The 26,737-nt window shown below is 44.5% G+C and overlaps 1 protein-coding gene across 2 annotated transcripts in view; it reads right to left on the bottom strand.

Annotated features, from left to right (window-relative positions):
- The window catches only part of DCUN1D4 (defective in cullin neddylation 1 domain containing 4), a 73,071-nt gene that overhangs the window by 35,785 nt on the left and 10,549 nt on the right, over positions 1–26,737 (bottom strand). For both annotated transcript variants that reach the window (XM_047798696.1, XM_047798697.1), the window contains exons 2-4: positions 11,556–11,626; positions 11,340–11,379; positions 2,792–2,906 (exon numbers count right to left, since the gene is read on the bottom strand). In XM_047798696.1, the coding sequence (XP_047654652.1) occupies positions 2,792–2,906; positions 11,340–11,379; positions 11,556–11,626 (226 nt within the window). The remainder of the gene's footprint in view (positions 1–2,791; positions 2,907–11,339; positions 11,380–11,555; positions 11,627–26,737) is intronic.

Genomic DNA, 26,737 nt, shown 5'->3' with positions numbered 1-26,737 from the left:
CATTTGATATACCTTTATACCTTTCTTGCCAGAACTACTGAACAATAGTGAGATACAGCAAGAAATGTCTGTGGTGTTTTCTTCAACTGATGACCCTAGAACTCATTCATGTTTCTGAATTAAGTTCTCTTGACTCCTGGGTCATAGGAGTCAGGCTGGACACACAGCATAGTCTAAGGAAGAACCTAGCAATATTAGACACCTCCAGGGAACATTAAGCAAATAGAAATAAACATTGAATTATGTCTGAGCCTCTAGGGGGAAAAAAGTCAGGAAAAAGGAGTCTGGAGAAACCCTGGCTTCTACCCTTCTCTGATCACGCCCTAACACTGTGGCAACAGCAAGCACAGTGGCCACCTCTGCAACACTGTGACCCCCTGCGGGAACTCCTTCCATCATGATGACCTGGGCCGAGAACCAAGAGAGTCCCTACCTGGGGAGGGGAGAAGAGGCACTATCTTTAAAATAGTGATTTCGAGAGGAAAATTATGAGTATATACTTTTTTATCCCTTATTTATATATACTGTCTAAATAGTTATATAAATATTAATAATTTTTGTTTAAGGGGCATATAAAATCATTTCTATTTCTTTTTAAATGAGCATTTACTCATGATCTAGATATTCACCAGAATATCTGTCTATACCACCGATTAGCGATTCTGGGTTTTAATAACAACCCGTAGCCCCCCAAACATGGTTACACGGCATTAAGATATTGAAACTGCAAACCACCAGTTTTGCATTTCTTCAATGAAAAGGAGCCATGCCACCTGGAAACAAAGTGGATACTGGCCAGGGGTTCAAACAGACACGCTCCAATCCTGGGCCTGCACTTTCCTACCTCAGCTCAAAGTCTGCAGGTCAATAACCAGGGGACCTATATATGACACTGTAATGTCTGAATTACTTAAAAATGCTCCGCATAAACAGGACAATGGAATAAGACTCGGCAAATAAAAGAAACAAAATACCCATACATGCTATCACATGGATGAACCTCAAAAGCATTCTAAGTGAAAGAATCAAGGCACAAAAAGACCACTTGTGCAAAATGTCCAGAAAAGGCAAATCTGTGGAGACAAAAGTGACTTCATGGTTGCCTGAGGCTGGGAATAAGAACAGAGACTGAGTGGAAACAGGCGTCGAGGATCTAAGTGGGATGACAGAAATCTAAAGCTGGGTTGTAGTGACAGCTGAACAACACCAACAACTTAGTAAGTAAGAATCACTGCCTTGTACACTTAAGGTTGTACACGTGGTGGGATGAAAATACAGTTTTTTTCCAAAAAAGACCAAGAATGAAACTGAGGAAATGCCGTAGCTCCCCATCGCAGGGGTGACCAATGACATGCTCTCAGTAAGAGTAGCTCACACCCTTCTGCAACTCAACTCCCAATTTTCAAACTGGCATCATCACACTAATGACATTAGCCTGTGGTGAAAACATAGCAGGTGCTATAGACACAGTCATGCTCTGTGAGTGTTAGAATCTAACAATTCCAATGTTCCTCCACCAAAGTGTCGAGGAACTTGGCTTTGCAAAGCTCAGTCGCTGGTCTAAACACTGTTGGTGACCATCTTCTAAAGGACCGTTTTCTTCTTTCAGATAATAATTCACACTGATTTGGGGATGTGAATAGTGACACTTTTTCACATTTCCAGAGTCCATTTCACTAACCCTCCAAGAGTTGTAGCATGTGAAGTATCACAAGAAATAAGCAAAACAATCTGATATAATCCTCTTGATTTATCCATGGGGCAATTCAGGCTACATTAGTAAAGGGAAGTGACCTCCAGGGTCAGAATGGAGGAAGATGGAAAAAGGCAAAAAAAGATTAAAATTATGATGCTTGGAGTTCCCGTCGTGGCAGAGTGGTTAACGAATCCGACTAGGAACCATGAGCTTGCGGGTTCAGTCCCTGCCCTTGCTCAGTGGGTTAATGATCCGGCATTGCCGTGAGCTGTGGTGTAGGTTGCAGACACAGCTTGGATCCCATGTTGCTGTGGCTCTGGCGTAGGCCAGTGGCTACAGCCCCGATTCGACCCCTAGCCTGGGAACCTCCATGTGCCACGGGAGTGGCCCTAGAAATGGCAAAAAGACAAAAATAAATAAATAAATAAAAATTATGATGCTTGTTCATTTTTTTTTTTTAAAGAAAGAAAAAAGAGGGGGGAAAAATGGCTATTAAAATCTAGGTGAAAACAGTAAAGATGCCTAAGAACAAAAGCAAGTCTAATGGACCTTGGGAGTTACCAAAGTTAAGAGTTCACTTGACTGAAAGAGAAGTGGTTTCAACAGTCTGGTTTTTCATGGTTTCTAATAAACTGTCACTCTCCTGAGAGGCTAATGCTCCAGGCAGGCTCAGAGCATTCGGTACAGGCAGCTCTCTCCAGCCACTCGGCCCAGGTCCTTGCAAAGGCAGCTACGGGACTCCTGCGGTTGTAGGGAGTGAGTGAGACCCTCTTAAGGAGCAGATACATACCAATCCTGAGGTCCCCAACAGGCACAGGTGGCAAGCCCTTAAAAGGAAAGAAAGAAACTCTACACCAGTTTTGGTGGATCAGTGGACTAAGACAAAACTTGAACTTTCTTAGAACTCAGATTACCTAATTTGTTTTTGTTTCATGAACCCACACATTAAATAAGTATCATGAAATAATTACACTTTGAAAGTCTGGCAGAACTAACACAATATTTGCACTTAGAAGCCCCACACTGGGCTTGGGCAGAGAGGTGCCTCTCCAACACGTATGCCATCAGTTTGGATCCACCGCCTCTGCGACGTACCTATCGTGTCTACTTTTCTTGGCAGATAAATCATCTCCAGAGGCAGGTCTTCTCTTTTTCCTCGGCGGCATCACTTTACTAAAGCAGTCCGAAGAACTGCAAGACCGCAGACTTCCTACAAAACAGAGTCGAAGAGGACAAAAGTAAGGAATGCCGCATCAAACCTTCCGAAAATATCACCACTGCATGAAGAGCTTTGCTGCGTGGGGCTTGTATTGCCAAGGGTTTAGATGTTCTCTGCAAATGTTATAAAGTGGAGGGAAAAAATGGTTTTCAGTTCCTCTTTGAGAAAATGTTACAGTCAAGGAATAAACTGAGCAGTAAGACAAGTACATTAACATTCTCCCCCCTCCAAAAAACCCACACCAGAAACAAAGTTATCATAACTTCAGTTTACTCTTCCAAAATACTGATATAAATCACCTAAGCTTCCAGCTTCTTTCAAATGTCAATGTTCCTTCAAAAGGAATCGCGCTGCTATCTCATTTCTGTACTTCATTAGGCAAGGCCAGCGCGGCTGGTGACCCTGGATCTAAAATACACACACTCACATCAACCCCAACAGTCTTATGCCTCAGGGCATATCTGATTTTTAAAAAACAGGATTTGGATTTGGGGGGCAAAACTTCCATAAAAATTTTTAGTTTGTTTCTGCCACTTGAAGAAGATTCTGCCACCTTCTGAGGCATGACTTTCATTCAGTAAAAGATATTAAAATGTTGGCATTCCCACTGTGGCACAGCAGCAGGTTCGATCCCTGGCCTCGCTCAGTGGGTTAAGAATCCAGTGTTGTCATTAGCTGTGGTGCAGGTCATAAGACACACAGCTTGGATCCTGCATTGCTATGGCTGTGGTGCAGGCCAGTGGCTGTAGCCCCAATTTGACCCCTAGCCTGGGACCCTCCACATGCTGCGGGTACAGCCCTAAAAAAAAAAAAAGGATATTACAATGTAACAGCAACATGGAACACCTATTGAGACCTTAAAAGTGGGCCAGGTCCTGTTCTTAACACTTACACACACTTAACACACTTAGCCTCATAACAAGCTTTTGAAAAAAAAAAAAGTCATCATTACTGCCTCTACAGATTAAGAAAATGGAAGCAGAGAGGTCAGGTGAGTGGAAAACTGGAATTCAAACCAGACGGTCTCACTTCAGATGGTCGTAAACCATTAGAAATTATAAGACAATTTTAACATAATTGAAATACCCCATCTTGGCACAAGTCCTATCAGAGATACTGTGTCATCTGGTTCCCTCAATGACCCTGAATGACACGCAGGGCAGAGATAATTAAGGCTGGGGCGTTCTTGTGACATGCTTAGTGGCGGATTCTGGACGACGCCTCCTCCTCCTCCTTCCCCAGGCGCCCTGGTAGAAGGTCCTGGGCTTCAGTGAGCCTCAGGGACAGGAGAGCCCAATGCTGGGGTCTGAGCTCCAGCTCCTCATCTCGTCACTGGATCGGTCAGTCACCAGCCCATTCCAGGTCTCTGGTTTATCATTTGAAGAACGAGAACTGTGTCATCCACCCTCAGGAGTTTTATGAGGGGAAAACAGACATTTGCCAAGTGCTCAGGTGCCAAGCACTTTGTGTAGACAGACTGGGATCCGACTGCCCCACGGGAGGGGCGTGCTCAGGCTGGACCTCAGAACCACACAGCCACACTACGATGGAGCATCATTAGCATCCCCAGTCCCACAAAGGAGGAAACCAGACAGAGATGAAGCAGCAGCTGGAAAGCAGCAGGTGACGTCCAAGATGGAACCCAAGCTCCACGACAGCAGAGACTGAGAAGCAGGGGACTGAGGCCAGAGCCCCGGGGGATCAGGTGTGGGGGGGAGGGGATGGGGGATATTCAGGGTGTGGCAGAGAAGGTGAAGACCTGAGTGGGGAGAAAACCTGGGTGAAGGCACAGTCCCAGAAGCCAGAGGAGGAGGAGGGCTCAGGTCTGCCGCACAGGGTGGCCAGCTGGGGAGGGGGTGGCCACAGGCTGGGGAAAGGACGTGAGCAGAGGGAGCGAGCCCAGCCAACGTGGACACCTCTTCCTAGAAAGCTGTTCGGAAGGTGGGGAGAGAGGTATCAATAGTGAGCAGGCCCAACCTGGTAAGAACAGTGGTCGGGACTGAAACCTAAATCCCAGGGCACTCAGGCTTCCATCACTACCCTAAGTTCCTGCTTCGGGAACAGACTCGCCCAAAGCACTTCTTCCGCCACAAACCAGGACGAGAGTGTCAAGGAGGTGACAGCGCTGGGCCAGGAACTGGATCCTGCCTGCTCCGCCAGTGCAGCAGCAGAGCCCAAGAGACTGAAAAGATAACCCTCGGCCACCCTTCCCGGACCTGACAAGGGAGCAGAAGGCTCTTCAGAGATACATGGTACCCCCATGGCCCTCCCCCTACAACAGCAGCAAGAACGGGGAGAGCAGGAGCCAGAGAGAGTGCTGCCCCACCACTCATCTTCCCTGAAACGGCAGTCCTATCTTCACTGAAGTGCACAGGAAGGCCTGAAGAGCTGCAGAGACCCAAGCTTCTGCAGACTGACAAAGGACAACATTTGCTCTTGTCCATTAATGCTTTGCAGGGGGGTGGGAGGCACTTGCAGAATGAAAAAGTATGTCCCGCCTTGTGGGCAAGCTGACCACGCTGCTCAGAAATGAGGCTGCCTTCCCCTCCAGGCTGGCCTCGCCTGCCTCGGGTGTGCATGTGGGAAGGAAAGACAGTATCTCCCCGTACTGGTCATGGCAGTGACCTCTCCCTCCGAGCAGCTGGTCTGGCGATGACCTCTCCCTCCCACCAGCTTCTGCAGAACACAGAGGAAATGCGCTTATCTCCTCAGCCTGTGGGAAGAGAAACACTATTTAAAACGTCTTCACCAATTAAGATCAATCCACCAGCTCCTCTACTATTTGCCTCTTCACAGAAACACTGGTATTAAGGTCTGGCTTTCGCTGATTCCTACTTGACAAGAGTATCGCGCTCTGGTAAACAAACATCATAAGTAAACTAACTTTTTCAACTTCCTCTTGCTGTTTTCTCCTTGCGGATGAATGCTTTCTGCTAAAGCTTCACGAATCATTTTTACAGGTGTAAAACCTAATTCGTATTTTAGCCCCAAATCCTCCCAAATGTGGCATTTTATCCTTTCATGTATTCACGTGGCATTTGCTCCGACCTCTCCACTCCAATCATCAGCATGAGCGAATGGCTGTTAGCATCCCTCCCAAAGAAACATGTCTGTTCATCCCTGTGCCCATTACACCTCAGGCACCCACTGGCTCACTGACCCTCTTCCCCACCTCACAGGAACGATAAGTCCAACTCCTACCCCAGTGAAACAACAAAGGACAACATAGCAGAGCTCCACAGGGAGAACCCTGGAACCCATGATCATAGTGGAAAGTTTCAGGCTATCTATCTCAAAAGCAATGTTTTAATGCTGAGGAAAACAAGTCTACTTAAAATAACTGGCCAACACGAACCAGGGCAACAGAAATACACAGAGAATACACAACTCAAGGTGTGGTGGCCCCAAACCTGCTCCCCTAACCCCAGCATGGCTCCAGGAATCCTACTGGAACAAAAGCAACAATTCAGGTTTTTAAGTTCATACCCCAAAGTTTGCAGGGTCTCATTGGTTTGGAGGGTATCAGCTGTTCCCCTGCACAAAGGAGCTAAGACAGCATCTTAGTACAGTAATAATAAGATATATACATTACTGAGAGTCCTACAGTAGGCTCTCAATAGATATTTGTTGAACAAATATATTCTAAAACACGCTTCTAAAAAAAAAATCAGTATTTTAGTAAGTCAAATTCTTAAAAATCAGTACATTCCCAGAGATTTGAAATACCTATGAATAGACACACCACCACTTCAGATTTTTCCCCCCATTTGTCATTTGAGACAAGCACTTGACTCCAAGTTTCGTGATAGGAGTTTTTCTAAAACACAAATATTCAAGAATGTTTGCTTCTTAAAATAACTCTGTGATGTCTTTTTATAATAAAAATACTGAAATCTAGGAATTCCCTTGCGGCACAGCAGGCTAAGGATCTGGCGTTTATCACTGCAGTGCCTCGGGTCAGGGTTGTAGCACGAGTTCAATCCCTGGCCCAGGAACTTTCACATGCTGCTGGCACAGCCAAACACCGAAAAACAAACAAACAAACAAAAAACCCTGAAATCTAAATGAATGTTTTACAAATCTGTATTTATTTAAATCATTAAATTTAGACTTTACTTAGAACTTGTATCACTTCGCCTCTCTTAATTAAACTTTATTTTTAAACTAAGAAGGAAATTTAGTAAGCAAATAATATAAACGCGAATGTTATGGAATGCTTATCCACTTCAAAGAAGCTTTAGCTATTTTTACCCATTACAAGTATCTACTTAGATACAAATAATCTGACATTACAGGTAGTGGCAAAACATCAAGGCTGATGTCTTAAATTAACAGCCACAAAGTACTTTCAAAGTTATCTTCACAAATCTGAGAGATGCTGTTACCACCCTAATTCTACAAAGAAGAAAACTGGCTGATAAAGTTGAGCACCTATTCGATAAATACTTAACGAGTAAAAGCAACTTCCTAACTAATTTTAAGAAACCCAGAAATTCGTTTGAAATGTTTAGAGCTACAAGTTTTCCATCTCTGCCAATTACTCAAGAAAAAAGTGATGACAAAGATTTTAAGGCTCCACCTTAAATCTCACTAGAAACATCTGGCAGGTACTTGTGAAAGAGGAAAGCCTTTTTATTATAATAATAAAGAAGGAGGAGGAGGAAGTATTCTGGGGTCCCGTCTATAATGTTTCTACATTAGATGGACAGTGACTCTGAAATCAACCCTCTCAACTCTCCCATCATTAGAAGCTCTGTCTTGATGCTGAGATGTTTGTGAGCTCAAAAGACAATAAAAATTGATTATAGCTTTTCACCCAAAGGTTATAATTTGATTCAGGCTTATTATTATTTTTTTTTTGGCCACCCCCACAGCATGCAGAAGTTCCCAAGCCAGGAATTGAACCTGAGCCACAGCAGTGACAGTGTCAAATCCTTAACCGCTAGGCCATCAGGGAACTCCCCATGATTTGAGTTCAGGTTCATTTCTTTTTGGTTCAGTGTTAAAGAGAACAAATAAACTGTTCTATTGACAACATTTTCAGATGAATCAGGAGTCCATGAATACAGCTATTCTTCCTACGTTAAAAAATCAGAAATACCGCCAAGATTTTTTTTTTGTCCCAGGAAAAAAATCAATTTTAAAGAGCAATACGAGTTCACCTGGAAGAGACCAAAGACCTATGCGCTGGCTGTTTTGATAATAATTTAACTAATCAAGTTATTCTTTTTTTTTTTTTTTTTGGCCTCATCTGCAGCATGTGAAAGTTCCCAGGCCAGGGATCGACCCAAGCTGCTGCAGTAACAACACCGGATACTTAACCCACTGCGCCACAAGAGAACTTTCCAAGCATGCTATGCTCAATAAATGGTATCTAAGTAGTGCTCTACTGCTTTTTTAAAAAATATTTTTTCTTATGAGACTCAAATAAAAAACATCATTCATTTTTTTCTAAGACATATTAAATTGTGTGCCCAGTTCCTAGTCATCCCCAAATAAGAGGTCTATACAATTAGAGAATTTTTCTGACTTTTCCAAACTTAGTATAACTGCATGTTCCAGGACAAAAATTTCACTCATTTTCATTTTAATAAGGCTGTGGTATCACATAGCCTTGACTCACTTAATAACATTTTATATGGTTCATTCCACCACTTCAATACTTTTTTTTTTTTTTGGTCTTTCTGCCATTTTTTGGGGGCTGCTCCTGCGGCATACGGAGGTTCCCAGGCTAAGGATCTAATTGGAGCTATAGCCGCTGGCCTACACCACAGCCACAGCAATGCGGGATCCCAGCCGAGTCTGCAACCTACACCACAGCTCACGGCAACATGGATCCTTAACCCAGTGAGCAAGGCCAGGGATCGAACCGGCAACCTTATGGTTCCTAGTCGGATTCATTAACCACTAAGTCACGATGGGAACTCCCATCAATACTTTTTACTAGCTATTTTACCTCACTTTTCACTGAGCAGTGTCACAAAAATAAAGCAATCAAGTTGACAAATAAGACAACTTGAGGCATTTCAAGACATTTTACCAGTACCTAATATTTTATTTCATTTTCTTGAACAGATCACTGAACTACTTGCTTGCTTCAGTCAAACTATTAGTGTCTAAAAGCACAATTCTTATCCTACCACTTGAGACCAAAAAACTTCCTTTCCTTTCTCTCTAAATAATCTAAATAACACTGACTTCCGATATCTATCATCCTCCATCCTTCATCATTTTTTTTTTTTGGATCCTCTCTGGGTTTTCAAACTCACTCCCAGTACTGTGGGCTACTTCTCCAATGCTGACATATACTCTCTCTCTCTCCTTTTTTCTTTTTTTTTGGTAAGAGGAAGATTGAAAGCACTACAGAAAAGTGTTAAAGGAAACAGAGCAGGAAGATACTGGCTTCTTTTGCCCTTAGTTTGGCTCTTCCATATACAATTGTTATAGAAACGGCTCAGACTACCGGTGGGCTAAGAGATTCGAAGAGGCACTACAGTGATGAACCTTCTCAGATTTCCAAACATTACAGATTTTCTGTTGTTTAATTTTTAAAGTGTACTCTGTCAGATGTGGTAATCACAAGTGATGCTACAACCAGATGGGGAAATGTCAATGAAATGGACTACTCTGAGAAATGACGAACGCTGATTGACCCTGACTGGCACGTCCGGGGTACCAGACACTGCGCCAGCAAGTCACACACCAAAAAGCAAACACATCCACTGTCACGGCTCCAAAAGAGGAGTCGTGAGGCCAAATACACCCCCTACTTTCGTCTTCCTTAATTATAGCTTACAGTTACTAAACTGCCACCTTCAGGTGCAATATTTTGATGTCAAATAACCTGGAGGAAGGTCTGACCTAAGCAGTGATCAGGGGATAGGAACTGAGCAGAGGGGCCCAGCCTCTCCTGAATGCCCTTTCAGATCAGCCTGCCAGCAGAAGCTAGAACCCCTGCACTGTCATAGGCAGGGAGGAGGTTAGAGAGGGGCCGGAAGGTGTGCTGTACTTAACTAGCTGTGGCTGGACTATGTGCAAGGCTAGCTACTCAAGGTGAAAAATACTGACAAGCCTCTGCATTCCTGCTGCTCACCTAAGCTGCGTTTTCCAACAGAACTGCTACTTCAATCTCCACCTTGTGCCTAATGTTCAACTGATTCTGAACCAATCTGGGAAGGGAGGGGGAGAGTTCTCAACCCCAACAACATCCAAGACACACCATTAAGTAAAAAATTAAATGAAAAAAGAGTGATGCTATACAGTTGGATAGTACTATATTACATAGTACAGTATGAGCTCATCAATGCTACATTTTAAAAAACCTGCTACTACAGAAATACATGCAGGTAACAAAAGTGTCTGAAAGAAAAAACATTAAACAGCATGCTGGAGTTCCCTGGTATTCTAGTGGCTAAGACTCGGTGCTTTCACCACTGTGGCCCAGGTTCAATCCCTGCTCTGGGAATTGAGATCCCCCATGTAATCACTGCATGCTACAGCTAACCCCCCCCCCCCCCCCCCGCCAAAAACCAAAAAACAGCATACTGGAGGAAGGCTGGATTGGGAGACATGAAGAAGGCTTTCTATTCCATTTGCTTGTGTGCTATGCACAAGACTCTAACAAGTATGTAATCATATATTACTGTGGTAATTTTCAAAAACTGTAAAATATATTTTAATAACTTTTGCTGAAAGTTTTCATAACTACAGATCAAGTGCAAGTTTCTGAACTTAAATGATCAGCCACAGTTTATAGAGAAGTGTCGTCCAAGTGTGGTCTCCAGACCAGCTGCATTAGCATCATTTAGAAGCTGGTTAGAAATGCACTCTGGGGAGTTCCCATTGTGGCGCAGCAAAAACGAATCCCACTAGGAACCATGGGGTTACAGGTTCGATCCCTGGCCTGGTTCAGTGGGTTAAGGATCCAGCGCTGCCTTGAGCTCTGGTGTAGTTTACAGAAGCAGCTTGGATCCTGAGTTGCCGTGGCTGTGGTGTAGGCTGTCAGCTGTAGCTCCGATTCAACCCCTATCCTGGGAACTTCCATATGCTGTGGGTATGGCCCTAAAAAGCAATGAACTCTGGGGCTCCATCCCAAACCTACAGAAACTGGGGGTGGAGCCTAGCAATCCATTTGAAGAAGCCCTCCTCGGGTGATTATAATGGCAGCTAGAGTTTGAGAAGCACAGGAAGAGAGAATTATTGACAGTAATCAACTTTCAATTTGCCCATTCAGAAATCCTCAGGACCTACACAACACACACACACATCCCACCCCCCACCTACCCATCAACTCATCTTACATCTCAAGTCAACAAACACATGCAACATACATTCTTAGCCTACACACTTAGGTAGCACTTCTCCTTCATAATGTTATACTAGGAATTTTATTTAAAATTAAGTATTGTTAGCATGTATAGATACCTGTTTGGTGATCGTCTTGGCCAACGTCTTCTGTTAGGTTCTGCAAGAAATATGTTCATTATTACCACGAAGTCACAGACCATACAGTAAGTTTTAAAATGCAGTACTTTCCTAAACAACAGTTATCGTAACATCCGTAATCTAAATTTTTATCAAATACACTTAAAACAAGTACTTTAAACAGCTGGTAGTTTTGTCTTCAAAAGATCGACTTACTAGCTTGTTAAGGGTGTGGTAGATCTTATGAATATTTGCCAGTGTTGAGAGATGAGAGTTCAGCTGAAAGTCTTTAAAAGAAAAAGGGGAAAATTCAGTGTCATTTATTTCCCATACTGCAAAGACTATTAAAAAAGAAAGCTCAGAAGCGAAGACATACAAATGTTTTGACACAACTGAATATTATCTCCATTAATTTGATACTTATTAGTAAGACACAACATGCAACTATCAAGCGATCTCCTAGAAAAAACACGTGACAATAAAATTAAATTCCCAACCGGATGTTCAAGTTCATGAAATTTTCATGTGAACTGTAAAGTAAGACAAAAATACTTCAGCAGTTATAATATCTTATCAGCAAAGAACTTGAGCTTCATAGAAAAATAGCAATAATGCTAACAAATTAATCAAGTCACACAGAAGATAGATCGCAAATGAAATGTGTGCACTTTCTTTCTCTTCCCCAGAATTACCAGCACAACATCAAGCTCTTGGCAAGAAAGGAACAGGAAAGCATCTCAATCATCCAGCATTTCTCACAAGATACTTATTTTATTGGCTCTTATACAACACAGAACAGAAACGGAGCCTAAGGGCCTCCCCCTCCTATTTAACAAACACCAACAGATGAAAAGCCTGTCCTGCAAGCTCTGGGTGAGAGGCAGGGCCCTGGGATGGAATCTATAGTCACTTGCCGCTGCAATAGGAAAATGCACCAAAGGATCAGAAACACAGAGGCAGAACTCATAGAGAAACACGACCAAAGCAAAGACTTCGTCCACTGATCATCTCTAATCATTTCAGAACTGCACACCCAATCATACACACAAGACAAAACAAGTTTCTCTATATTACAATCCTGCACAATACACAACTCGAAGTTAAACTTTTAGGCTTTCGCATCTCCAGTTTCAAATGTTTTTCATAAAGTTAAGTATGCTTGCCTACATATTAGGCTATGTGAATACAAACTGTAAGTCTATGAACAGAAGTTCCTGTTGTGGCTCAGTGGTTAACTAATCTGAATAGGAACCATGAGGTTTCGGGTTCGATCCCTGGCCTCGCTCAGTGGGTTAAGGATCCGGTGTTGCTGTGAGCTGTGGTGCAGGTCGCAGACGCAGCCTGTAGGCTGGCGACTACAGCTCCAATTAGACCCCTAGCCTGGGAACCTCCATATGCCTCAGGTGCGGCCTTAAAAAGACCAAAAAAAAAAAAAAAAGTCTATGAACAGATGCAAACTATTAATTTCGAATGAACAGACAATAAGGTCCTACTGCACAGCACAGGGAGTTATATTCAATCTCCTGGGATAGACCATGATAGAAAATAAGATTGCTAAAAAAAGAAAGAATATATAGACATATATGAGTCACTTAGCTGTACAGCAGAAATTGGCACATTGGAAATTATACTTTAATAAAAAATTAAATTTTTTTAATGTCTATGAAGAGTCTCATATTGGAATAAGCATCAGGAGTTTCTGCTACGGCACAGTAGGTTAAGAATCCAACTGCAGTGGCCCAGTTCACTGCAGAGGTGTGTGTTCAATCCCTGGCCTGGCACAGTGGGTTAGAGGATCCGGTATTGCTGCAGCTGTGGCTCACATCCAATCCCTGGCCCAGGAGCTTCCACATGCCTCAGGTAAGGCCATAAAAAATTAAATTATACTGTATTAAGGTTAAATTTTATTTATTTATTTATTTATTTTTTTGTCTTTTTGCTATTTCTTGGGCTGCTCCCGCGGCATATGGAGGTTCCCAGGCTAGGGGTTTAATCGGAGCTGTAGCCACCAGCCCACGCCACAGCCACAGCAACGCGGGATCCGAGCTGCGTCTGCAACCTATACCACAACTCACGGCAACTCGGGATTGTTAACCCACTGAGCAAGGGCAGGGACTGAATCGCAACCTCATGGTTCCTAGTCGGATTCGTTAACCACTGCGCCACGACGGGAACTCCAGGTTAAATTTTAAAAGTAAACACTGAAGGAACAAGCATCAGGAGACGCATTTTCATAAGATATCAGGATTTACATTAGTTCCTTTTCTTTACTATCATAAAGATTAGTAGAGATTAGTCTGAAAGTGACCTTGAAAAGATACTGTAACTTTCCAAGTTATGCCATTCTGATAAAAAAGAAAAAAAAAAATCTCACTTCACTGGAATATTTTCTTTGGGACACATGTCAGATGCAAAGAGCAGACACTACAATACAAGCTGTTTCTACTGGTGCTGAACTCTCCGGGCTGCCGCTTAGAATCTGGAAAGCAAGCTGACTTGCCTGCCAGTATTAAGAAAGCTTTACTTTCTTTTCTACATTCACACCAGGAATCCAGATCTGGGCTGGCCTGGAGGGCAGGGACGCCAGCAGGCGGCAGAACCCTGACATTCACCCATCACTGTCAGGAGCAGCAGGCTGTCCATGTCCGCATACAGGGGCATGGCTCCAGCCCACCCAGCACAGCCCATGGCCTGACACCACGGGCACAGCCATGGAGAATGATCCAAAGAATCAGAGGTTTTGGCTGAGAGACAACCAGAGCAGGGCCTCAAATACAGACCAGTGTTAATTTTTCGGCATCTGAATGATTTAGCCAAACTTAAGGTAAATGATGACATAATGTGTGCAAAACCTTGATTTTCCATTTTAATTAGTGCAACTAAACAGAAAGGAATTAAAAAGCATTTGGGGTGTTTGAGGATATATGTGTGCGTTTATGTACTTACGCTTAATAGTTCATAAACCTGGATGAGGGGCTCTAAAGCTAGAATCGCAGTGCCCTCCTGACTTGCAAAGGCTTTAGGGAGCTTCATCTTCCGCTGCCCTCTCCCCTGGCATCTACTACCAAGCCATAAAGCCCCTTTCCGTACTCTCTCTATTTAAAAACCAGACGACAAATAATACACTATATTAACATCTTAAAAATATCGATCAAACTCTGGGCCCCCCAAAAACAAAAACAGAAAACTTAAAGGTCTAGATTCTCTCGCCACTGAGGCCACACAAAAAGGAAAGAGAGAAAGCAGTTTGCAAAGATCACTGCAGCAATGAAGTCTCCAGACACCTTCCCCATGCTATACCACCCTGATGTTAATTCAACTGTCAAATTCACATAGGAGGCATTCCCCTTGTGGCTCAGCAGGTTAAGGACCCAACGTCTCTGTGAGGATGCAGGTTTGATCCCTGGTCTGGCTTGGTGGGTTAAGAATCCAGTGTTGCCATGGCTGTGGTGTAGGCTGGCAGCTGCGATTTGACCCCTGGCTTGGGAACGTTCAAATGCTGCATGTGTGGCTGTAAAAAGAAAAAAATTAATACAGGAGAATCTAAAAGGATTTAAATCGCTAAATCTTTACACACACACACACACAGCCTCTACCAAGAACCAAAACCACGGTGCTTTACCACCTGACAGACTAACAGTTAGTTTGAATCTCATATCTACTAGTTATTTAACCTAAACCCTTTCTTTCTTTTTTTTTTTTTTCCGTCTTTTTGCCTGTTCTAGGGCCGCTCCTGAGGCATATGGAGGTTCCCAGGCTAGGGGTCGAATCAGAGCTGTAGCCACAGGCCTACAGCAGAGCCACAGCAACGGCGGATCCGAGCCATGTCTGCGACCTAGACCACAGCTCACAGCAACACCGGATCCTTAACCCAGTGAGCGAGGCCAGGGATCGAACCTGCAACCTCATGGTTCCTGGTCAGAACTGTTAACCACTGCGCCACGACAGGATATATGTGTGCGACAGGAACTCCTGACCTAAATCTTAACATCCTCAGCTGTAAAGTAAGATTACAACCCTTGGATGGGGCAGACAGCCAGTGTTAATGACCTGGACCATAGTAAGTGCCAACAAAGGATATCAATTATCACTGTGCCATCTTCCATACCACACAGCTACTAAAATGGTCTCTCCTTTCTGTAGGTCCAAGACAAGCCCCACATCAAAGATGTCAATGCTGGTGCTCCCTCTGATGAGGCGTGCGGCCTGCAACATCTCTGCAGCCTATGATGGCATTTCTAGGTCCATCTACCACCAACTGATGGCATGATGGTGGAAGAGCAATCACCTCAACAGTGGAGAAAACACACAAGAGCATTTAAGATCCGGTTCTGTACCTGAAGTTTCACTTCACAGGCAACGGGAGTAACAAGGTTCATTTCACACATCACCTGTGTCAGTAATTCTCTATTCAATACCCAGTGTCTACTACCGTAACCACTTCATCACCATGTCACCACAAGAAAAAAAAAAAAAAAGGAAAAAGAGAAGGGACCAGCAGCCTGAATAGAATGGTTCCACCAAGGTAAGAAGCTAAAAAGCAGGCACAAATTCAGGGGAAAAAAAGACCAAAATGGCATTAAAAGACAAATCCACAAAGGTTAACACATATTGAATTTATGGTTCATCTGTTCAGTGCTCAGGGCAAGGAACAGACCTTGAAATCTAAAATAGATTTCACATCCTTAAGGATTAGATGGAAAGGGTAAAGATCAAATGCTTTACAGAAAACATATTTAGAAAAGTAATAACTGATTCATAAAAATCTCCTTCTGCTCATATTTCAATTCCAAAGGATAAGCGCTCGGTTAAGTCAACTGCAGTCCATGATCAAAGGCCCTCCACAGTTAAGCAGCCACTGGGTCTGACTCTCCCGTGTGACATGCAAACCCTACACTCTAAATTAAAAGTGACAAACAGCTCTGCAAAAAGACACAGCCAGACTCATAAACAGTTGGCCTGTATTATCTTCTGTGTATTCTTATAATAATCAACAAATGCAGACTGGGCAAAAAGTTTTCCAACTTTTGTTTGTTTGTTTGTTTTGGGGTTTGTGGGTTTCTTTGTTTTTTTCCAGGTGTGTGTGTGTGTGTGTGTGTGTGTGTGTGTGTGTTTAACTATCATTTGCTGTGACCTACATAACAAAACACAAAAATATGAGAGGGTCAAAGTCTACCTCCTCCAAACTACCCTGGGTATAGAATCCCACAATATACACAGCAACAAAAATATTAGGAATGAAACAATTATTGGTAAATTCCACAATGACCATCAAGCAAAAGAATCAAATTTAAGAATCAATAGTCCTAATAGGAAGTCACTTCTATAAGGGGGTCAGAAACAATTTAAATACAAAAAAATCCTAACCTTTCCTTTACTCCATGAAGAGTCACTTGAAAAATATAGTTGAGGGAGTTCCCGTTGTGGTTCAGCAAGTTAAGAACTCGACTAGTATCCATGAAGACGCAGGTTCAATCCATAACTTTGCTCAGTGGGTTAAGGATCTGGCACTGCCCTGAGCTGCAGTGCAGGTCACAAATACAGCTCGGATCTGGTGTTGCTGTGGCTGTGGTGTAGGCCAACAGCTGCAGATCCAATTGGACTCCTGGCCCGGGAACTTCCATATGCTGTAGGTGCAGCCCTAGAAAGAAAAAAAAAAAAAAAAATCTAAGTAAGTAAGTAAAATAAAATAGCATATAGTTGGGAGGTGATTTCAATTCTAACAGCAACAAAAAGCAATCATATATATAAGAATAAACTTAAATATGCAACACCCAAATGAAGAAACAATAAAAGTTTACTGATACATAAATGCAGTCATATCATATTCCTCAAACGGAAAGCAGTATTTTAAGGTGCTCACTTTGCCCTTTACTAAACTGCAAATTAAATGCATTCAAATTCCTATTCTCCTTGCCTCTCACTTCCCTACCCCAAAAAAGAGGTGGGGAAAGAGGAAGGGAGTCGGAAGGGAGTCGAGCAAGCTTGACATATTGATTCTAAAGTTCACTTGAAAGAACAAACATGCTTAAGTTGCCAAGAAATTGCTGAAAAAGAAGAAATGAGGAAAGACTTGCCCCATCAGATATCAACACGTAATATAAAGCAGAGGTTGGTACACTCTCTGAAGAGAGCCAGATTTTAAATATTTTAGGCTTTCTGGGCCAATCTCTGTGGCAACTACTTTGCTATTACAGCTCAAAAGCAGCCATAAACAATACATAAGCAAATGAGTGTGGCTGTTCCAATCTAACTATAAAAAAATAGGTGTCGGCCCAATTTGGCCTACAGACTGCAGTTTGCCAAAGCCTGGTATAAAGGTACAATGATTACTACAGTACGGGACATGTGCAGTAAGACAAGTCAGTGGAAGAGAGCTAAGAAACATGTCTGCATGCATGTCTGTACGCTTGTCTATATGAACACGTACAATTCATATGATTAAATGCCATTTCAAATCAACGGGGAAGAGAGACTTATTCAGGAAACAGGGGCAACCAGCTCTCACATGGAACAATTAAAATTAATTCCGGAAGTTCCCACTGTGGCTCTGCCGTAACAAACCGAACTAGTATCCATGAGGATGTGGGTTTGATCCCTGGCCTCGCTCGGTGGGTTAAGGATCCGGCGTTGCTGTGCTGTAGCGTAGGTCGCAGACGGGGCTCAGATCTGGCGTGGCTGTGGCTGGGGCAGAGGCCGGCGGTTACAGCTCCCATTCGACCCCTAGCCGGGAAACCTCCATGTGCTTCGGGTGCAGCCCTAAAATAAATACATACACACATACATGCATACATACATACGTAAATACAATAATTCCAACCTCATGCAAAAGTTACAGATGGAAGGGGAAGGTCTTCAAGGCAAAAGAAAAGCGCTTACCATGGACTCAGGGCCCTGCACACTCCACCTCTACCCATCTATCCAATCTTCTCTCTTACTCATCCTCCCTTTGCTCACTCTTCTCAGTCACAGTGAGCTTTCTACTGTTCTGTGAACACACCAAGCACGCTCCTACCTCAGGGCCTCTGCATATGCTGTACTCTTTGCACGGAGCCCTCTTTCCTCTAAAGAACATGGCTTGCTTTCACACTTCACCAGGTTGTCATGTAAATTTCATCTTCTTACAGAACCTTGCCAGACCCAACAAAGAGGACCCCTTCTTCACTATCACTTTGCCATGCTTTACTTCTCTTTATGGCACTTGTCCCACTTGGCGCTATGTCATATGTGTTTGTCATCTTCATCTTGCCTCGGAATGTAAGCTTCACAAAATCCAGAACTTGGTCTTGTCCACTGCTATATCTCTGGTACCTAGAGTAATACCTGGCACACATCAGGTGCTCAATAAATACTCAAGGAATAAATGAATGCAGGTACAAAGGCATCAAGACTTAAAATCAATACGTTCAGGACATTTCAGCGCATTCACACCAAAATATCTTCCTACGTGAGGGGCAGCATGGTAACAGAGGGGACTCAAAAGGCAGGCAAGGTCGGAATCTGGCGGCTCTGCATCCTGCTTACAAGTTTCATCTCCTAAGGACTTGTATTTCCAGCTGGCCATCAGAGGGTATGCAAATATAATAGATAAACGTGGCACAGTCAAGCAGCAGCTCAACAGTCATTACCCAATGGTAATTTTTCTACAACTGTTCTATATGAAAACAAAAACATGGCACAAGACTTGAAGGAAATTTCACCAGCCTGGGTCACGCTCCCAGAATCTGGAGTACTTAATTGTGCCAGAGCAGGACACCGGTGAAGTTTGAGAAGCACTGCTCAAGTCTGGGTGCCACAGGAGGTGTTCTAATCAGTTGTTTAGAAAGACTTGCCCTACAGAAAGTGCGCCGCCTGGCTTTAGAGTGGCCTTTCATGAAGTCCCTGGGAGTGATGGAGGTGTGAAATGATGAGAGCCCACAGCAGCCTGTGGCAGGAAAGGCAGCCTGTGGCAATAAACGTGGAGACAACGTTCTGAGGGTACAATGGGATTGTAGGACATCCGCATTTGATGCACACACAAAATTAGCTGGGCGAAGAGAAGAAAGAGAGAGAAGAAAAGTCAATTGTCCTGGTACCTGCCCTCGAGGCCTCTGCTTAAAGAGCAGGAGACAGCAATGCGAGCCTGAATGTCACTGGGCTGGCTCAGTTTCCATGTGCCTGTCATACACCGCGCATTGCACAACCCAGTGTGAGGCAAGGATTTAAAGAGATGTATTTTTCATAACCTACACAGAAGCCAGCTGCTTCTGATGGCACCTGGCTGAGGACCCAAGATCTGTTCTAACACAGGAGGAAAGGACTGCTGTAAAACTGGAGACAATCTCCAATGAGAGGCACCTTCTGAAACTATTTCCAGTGGTATTTTTTGTTTGTTTGTTTTTAGGGCCGCACCCACAGCATATAGAGGTTCCCTGGCTAGGGGTCGAATTGGAGCTGCAGCTACTGGCCTACACCACAGCCACCAGATCTGAGCTGCATCTGCGACCTCCACCACAGCTCACAGCAATGCTGGATCCTCAACCCACTGAGCGAGGCCAGGGATGAACCCCCGTCCTCATGGATACTAGTCGGATTCACTACTGCTGAGCCACGCCGGAAACTCCCAGCCAGGAGTATTTTTAACACTGGCGATTTTCACCTTACATACGAACTTTAGAACTAACCTCTATACAAAACATGACTGGGAGGAAAACCAGAAGACTGCTTTCAGGAGCTGAGAGGGAAGCTTAACATTCATGTCCTTTTGTCTATTTCGCCTCGAATATTCCCCTGGGGAGTTCGCGTTGTGGCTCAGTGGTTAACGAATCCGACTAGGAACGATGAGGTTGCAGGTTCGATCCCTGGCCTTGCTTAGTGGGTTAAGGATCCGGTGTTGCCGTGGACTGTGGTGTGGGTTACAGACTTGGCTCGGATCCCATGTTGCTGTGGCTGTGGCGTAGGCCGGTGGCTACAGCTCTGATTGGACCCCTAGCCTGGGAACTTCCATATGCTGCAGGAGGGGCCCAAGAAATGGCAAAAAGACAGAAAAAAAAAAAAGGGGAAATTCCCCTGGAGCTAGGAAAGCTGGTCCCAGTAGGGTCAGACAAGTAGCAGTGGCCAAGATGGGGATAATTCACATCTTTCAATTCCCAATCCAAAGCTCCTTCTCCTTTCTAACTTATCTCTGATGAGAGCAAGTGTCTAGGTATCTTCACACTCCAGCGGGGGAAACAAGCAGGAGCACTTCCCATGCCAGGTTGTTCATAATTAAGCACACAAAGCTAGAGGACCTTGGTATTGGATAAAAAGACAGTAAAACTGGTGAACTCAAAAACCATCTACCAACTCTTTTTTTTTGTTTGTTTGTTTTTTAAGAGAAAAGACGATGCAAAAAAGATACCTAACACCAATGTTATTTCTCTTTCACGTACACGTCTTTCCTCGTCACTAAAGATTCCCGAAAGTACCTTATTACTAGCTCAACTTCAGCCAGCCAATCAGTGAGCGATGCTCCCAGGTACAAAAGTTTTGAATACGGCACTATCCACACGCACATTTATAAATATATTTTGATGACAATTAAAATGATGAGCTCAGTAAAGGCTTTTGGGGTGGGGGACAGAATAGGGGGTCATTATCATGTCACTGCCAAAAATGTGAAACAGAATTGGACCAAATTAAAGGTTATCAGCATTCATCCTAAATGTTGCTGTGGCAGGACAGGAGCATGACCTAGAGGACTCCATCTCTCTAACTGGGACACCCCCACCCCCCACCATGGAAGGCTCAGGGGTTCTCCAAAGCCTGGGTTCCATGGCCCATCCTCTGAAACCTGAGTGTTACTCGAGCGATATGAGAAAAGGAAAAAAAAAAAAAATGTCGCCATTAAAGCCAATGGTGTACTGTTGTTGAGGTTTACTGTTTAGGTTTGCCCTTCCTTCCGGAAACAGAAGCCCTCTTTCTTATACAGGTTTCTGATACTCTGAGGCTACAAATGTCAATGAAAGGAAGACAGACCCTTTCCAACTACGAAGGACATACAATGACTTTAGATGGCAATCATGATTTGGGATTTGTGGACGCAGCTTGGAAGGAAAAGCTCCAAGTCTTCAGCAAGTCCTAAGGCCTTAATCACCATATTTCATATATTCCTATCTTTATCCTTTGTCATTCCCCCTGGAGCCCAAGAATCACAAGGACAGGGACTCTGCTTTGTTCACCACTGTATCCCAAGACCCAGAACAGCACAAGCCTAGCATGTAACAGGTACCAATAAACAGGGAAATAAAAGCTTTAATAGCAGTCACTGGATTTAGTGATGTGGACATTACTCTGTGACTGCGGTGAAGATTGTGATGACAGAACTGAGGCCGTGGATGGAATGGGCCAAGGATGGAGCAGGAGGTGAGGGATTAGACTATGTCAGGCACAAACAACTGTTCCAGAAGTTTCACAGAAATGCATGTGGGATTGAGGGAGTGTTGAGCTTGGACTCTATGATGGTGAGACTTGAGCACGTTTAAAATGCAATGTTCAATTTGCTTATTAAGCAGCCTGGAAGTTACAGAAGCTAGAGTGTAAAGAGTAGGTCAGACTGCAAGTCAGGGTATGAGCTCAAAGATACACAGTATATGTGATTTTTTTAAAGTGAAAAATGCAATTTTAAGTAAAAAAGATCATTAAAAATGAGTTTTAAGAGTTCCCTGATAGTTCAGCAGGTTAAGGATCCGGCATTGTCACTCCTGTGGCACAGGTTCAGTCCCTGGCCCAGGAACCTCCACATGCTGTGAGGGTGGCCAAAAAAACCGAATTTTTTCTCAACATGAGATAACTCAAAATCTACCAAAAAATGAAGTCTACTTTTGACACTATAAAAAGTTGATTTCAGTTGGTATTAGAGATACCAATTTACACTTTTCCATGACAAGTCATTTAACTATGTTAGATGGCACCACAAGTATATATCTCATTTGTAAAATCAAATTTATTCACATTTCAGGCTGAATTATTATTATTATTGCTTTTTAGGGCCGCGGCATATGGAGGTTCCCAGGCTAGGGGTCGAATCAGAGCTACAGCTGTTGCCACAGGCCTACACCACAGCCACAGCAACATCAGATCCGAGTCGAGTCTGTGACCTACACCGCAGCTCACAGCAATGCCAGATCCTTAACCCACTGAGGGAGGCCAGGGATTGAACCCACAACCTCATGGTTCCTAGTTGGATTTGTTTCTCCTGAGGCCATGACAGGAACTCCAAGGCTGAATTATTAGAAAAGACAAGTCTTCCACACAGCAAAACAAGAAAAAACTAAAAAGCTGGGTTTGTAGGTCAGCTTCATACTACAGGCCTGGCCTTGTTAGAAGGAGGAACTCCTTGGTCTATAAAGTGATAGTAACAGTGCCGTTCTCATAAGGATACTGCAAGGACCAAGAGAACTCATGCTGCAAGGTGCTTAGTACAGCACCTGGTGCCCAGCAGGTGCCAACTGAGCACAGCTATGCATTGCAGGGTGGGGATGGCCTGCAGGGCCCAGGGGGTTGGTCATGAGGGTTTGAGCCTCTCCCCACACACTCCAAACCAAACTTCGCTTATACAGGAAGATACTGAAAATTCACCCAGTAGCTGCACATTAGAACCTGGGGAGTCTGAATAACTGCCAGTGCCCAGGCCCCAATCCAGATCAATCAAATACAAACAGGGCTTCTCAGAGTTCCCATTGTGGCTCAGCGAAAACGAATCTGACTAGCATCCATGAGGATGCAGGTTCCATCCCTGGCCCTCCTCAGTGGGTTAAGCATCTGGTGTTGCCATGAGCTGTGGTGTAGGTTGCAGATGAGGCTCAGATCCCGCGTTGCTGTGGTTGTGGTGGAGGCTGGCAGCTACAGCTCCGATTCAACCCCTAGCCTGGGAACCTTCATATGCCGTGGGTGCGGCCCTAAAACAAAAAAACAAATACAGGGCTTCTCAAGCAGCCCAGGTAACTCTAAAGTGCCACCAGAGAGGAGAGTTCTACTCTCCCGACTCAATCCCGGCTGGCGGGCAGCCAATCCACATTGGAGCTCATTATCTCAGCCCAGGCCAGAGTGGGGTCCGACTCATTCACCAGAACACTCGGCTGGTGAAAAAAAGACCCAAATCCAGGCTTTTCAGGGAAGCAACAGAGCAGCAGCGAGGAAGCTGTTTAGACCATCCTTCTCATCAATAAATGTTTGCCGGAAAGGTGAGCCTGGAAAGGGAGGCAGGTCATCATAGGTGACTCAGCGCTTTCACCAAACACAGGATCCAAAGGGAAACCATCCGTGCAGGCCCTGCTGCTGGCCTTTCCTCCTACCTCTCCCAGGACCTGTAGAGGAAGCTGGGAGAAGCCACCGCACGAGACAGGCGGCAGGCCACCTAGCACAGCCTGGGCCTGCTGGAGCCATCTCAAAGGAGTCGGCCACTTCGGGACAGCCAGTCTGGCTGCTCTCCCAACGTGACGGGGTACAAAAGGCCCTAGATTCATTCTCTTCACCCCGCCCTACCCACTGAAGCACACTGATCCACTCCATCGCTCAGAGTAAAATTCGCCCTTTAATCTAATGTTAGAAGGGCCCAGATTTAGGTTAAAGAGCGCAGCCCTAGGTTAGAGTCCCAGTTCTGCAGCATCCCGGCTGAGGGGCCCTGCCTGTAACCCAACCTCCCTGTGTCTCAGTGTCTCACCCGTGGAGCCAGAATAGCAGGCCCCTCTTCACGAGGCTATGGTGAGGATTCAATGAGACAGTGTGTGCCAAGCGCCGGCCCACACTACGTACGCGCTAAGAAAGGCTCACTCTTCATCCTCATTATTAAGAACATAGAAGAGACTAAGGCTCAACCTAGAAGATCAAAATGTTAAGACTGGGCAGAAGGGATAACAAGGTGACAGGTCTTTAACATACACAAAAATGACATTGGTAGCTCCACTAAAAGGTAAATGGTACATTTTCTGGCTTTGCTGCAATGATGTTAGCTATCTTTTATATTTAAAAATAACATGAAAAGTATGTGTTTAAAAAGTATTTAATAGAGATCAGGTATCTGTTTAAAATGAATCGAAGATTAAACATGACTATTTCGGATTTCCCGTGGTGGCACAATAGGATCGGCAGCCTCTTGGGAGCACTGGGACCCAGGCTCCATCACTGGTCCATGACGGTGGATTAAAGTGGGTTAAGGTTCCAGCGTCGCTTTGGCTGCGGCTTAGGTCATGACTGTGGGGACCCAGGTTCGATCCCCGGCCCACATTGGTGGATTAAAGGGGGTTAAGGTTCTAGAGTTGTTTTGGCTGCAGCTTAGGTCACGACTGTGGCTTGGATCTGATCCCTAGCCCAGGGAACTCCATCTGCTGAGGGGCAGCTACAAAAAGAAAGAAAGAAAGAAAAAGGAAAAGTATGGCAATACTTGTCTTTGCCGCAATCAGCTGTCCAACTAGAATCCATTTTTAAGTGCCCACCATCACTGTAAGAAGGCAGCAATGAGGGGAAGAAGAGGAGTGGGAAAGATGGAATTCATAGACCCCAATCCGTGGCGACTCGCTCCAAGAAGAAAAGAATCAAAAGCAAAAAGAGAAAATTGAAAATTGGATCAACCAGCTCAGCTGTCATCATTTATGGGCCAGTGACAAACAGAATTCCCATACACCTGTCCGGTTACCATAAGGATTAAATGAAGAGCACAAATAAAATAGGACTCTTTCACAAGCAGTGGTGGGGCACTTAAACCCTGGAGTCAGAATGCCTGAGTTAGAGTCTCAATGCCCCGCCTACCATCTATGTGACCTTGAGAAGGTCAGCTACCTTGCTGCACTTCAGCTTTCTTGTCTGTAAAATGGGGATGCTAACAGTTTGTACACCACCTATTTCAGAGGGCGGGGGTGAGGATTCTATGGGGTCAGTGCAAGCAGGGCAGCTGCAGCTGCCCTGGGATAATCACAGCATGGATCTGTGGGTGTCAGCCGCTCCCCAGCCCCATGTTCCTCCTCTCTCCCTGCACCCCACCTTCTCCGACTCCTCTCTCTCCCTGGTGCCTCTTTTCAGCCCTCCCCATGTGGCTCGGAAGCCCCCTCCCACCCACCCCCAGGCACATACCCCCTTTCTTCACATAATACAACTCCAAAGCTAAAGCTTCGTGACAAGAGCTAACCTTGGTCTAATTTCAGTGACTCCCGGTTTGTTCCCAAGGCACTCCGGGCACCCACCTACCTGTGCCCTGTCCCCTGTTCAACTGCCCAGTACCTCTCTACCTCCACTACCAAACCCACTGGAAGGAGGCACCTTAAACACAAAGACCAGGCTCAGTGTTACACCAGCGCCTGGCAATACGAGAAACCTCAAAGGTTTGGTGAATGACTACATGACTCACTAGGTTCCTTTCTTTCTTACAACCTCTTTTCCTCTCGAGGGTCTCCCTTTAAAGCCTAATGTGGAAATTGTCATTCCATGGTAATCATTAGCAATAAAAGAAAAGTGCCAAGCATTTCTCCAAAGACGCGTGTTTTATCTCATTTAATCCCCAGGATCACTTCTTCCTCTCTACTCAACCCCCAACTCCACTCCAAGAACACCAGCCTCTTTGCTATTCCTCAAATACAGCCCCGCTCCCCTCTGCCCGCCCCCAGAGCCTCTGCATTTGTGTCCCCACTCCCTGGAAGGCTCCCTTACCTCCAGCAGGCCTTGTCTTAACACCTTCTTAGTGAGGCCTTCCCCTGACCAAGCTGTAGAAAATCACACCCCCTGCCCGCCCCCACAGGGGCACCTGTGCTCTCCCCTTCCTGGCTTCAATTCTCCTCTAATGAACTTATCACCATCTGATGTACTACGTGACTCACCTGCTTATTATCTGCCTCTTCCCCCCACCCCCCCGAATGAGACCTTCAAGACAGATGAAGAACACAGCAGCCTGACACATAGCAGGTGTTCAATAAACACTCCATACCCTGCAGTAGGTACTTCTTACACCTGAGGAATCTGAGGCTTCCAGAGCGTGGTTGGGTAATGTATCCACAGTCATAGAGCTAACAGAGGCAGAAGAGGATCTGAACCCAGGTATTTTTTACTCTAAGGCCCATACTGAACTACTATGCTTTCCTGCCTCCCCACCTGACCCTGATAATGATTAAAAGACATCATCGTATCCAAGGAGCAAATCCTAGCACTGTATATGCCTCCGGCCAAAGAGAAGCAAGAAAAGTCATCCACCAGAAAATCCTTCAAGGGAACAAGTCATCTAACTCAAGCCAATTCTATGCGGTAAAGCATTAAGTATCCGATAGGTTACTTAATGATAGGTTTTTTTTATTTAATAGTTCAATAAAGAGAGGTGATTACACCTTTTTATACTGTAATGTCCCATGAACAGTAAAATGAAAAATCAACTAAGCCTAAGATGATATATATTT

The sequence above is a fragment of the Phacochoerus africanus genome, chromosome 10, assembly GCF_016906955.1.
Source record: "Phacochoerus africanus isolate WHEZ1 chromosome 10, ROS_Pafr_v1, whole genome shotgun sequence".
Classification (NCBI taxonomy): domain Eukaryota; kingdom Metazoa; phylum Chordata; class Mammalia; order Artiodactyla; family Suidae; genus Phacochoerus; species Phacochoerus africanus.
The sequence above is the reverse complement of the archived record's forward strand: the minus strand, read 5'-3'. Positions and strand labels throughout refer to the sequence as shown.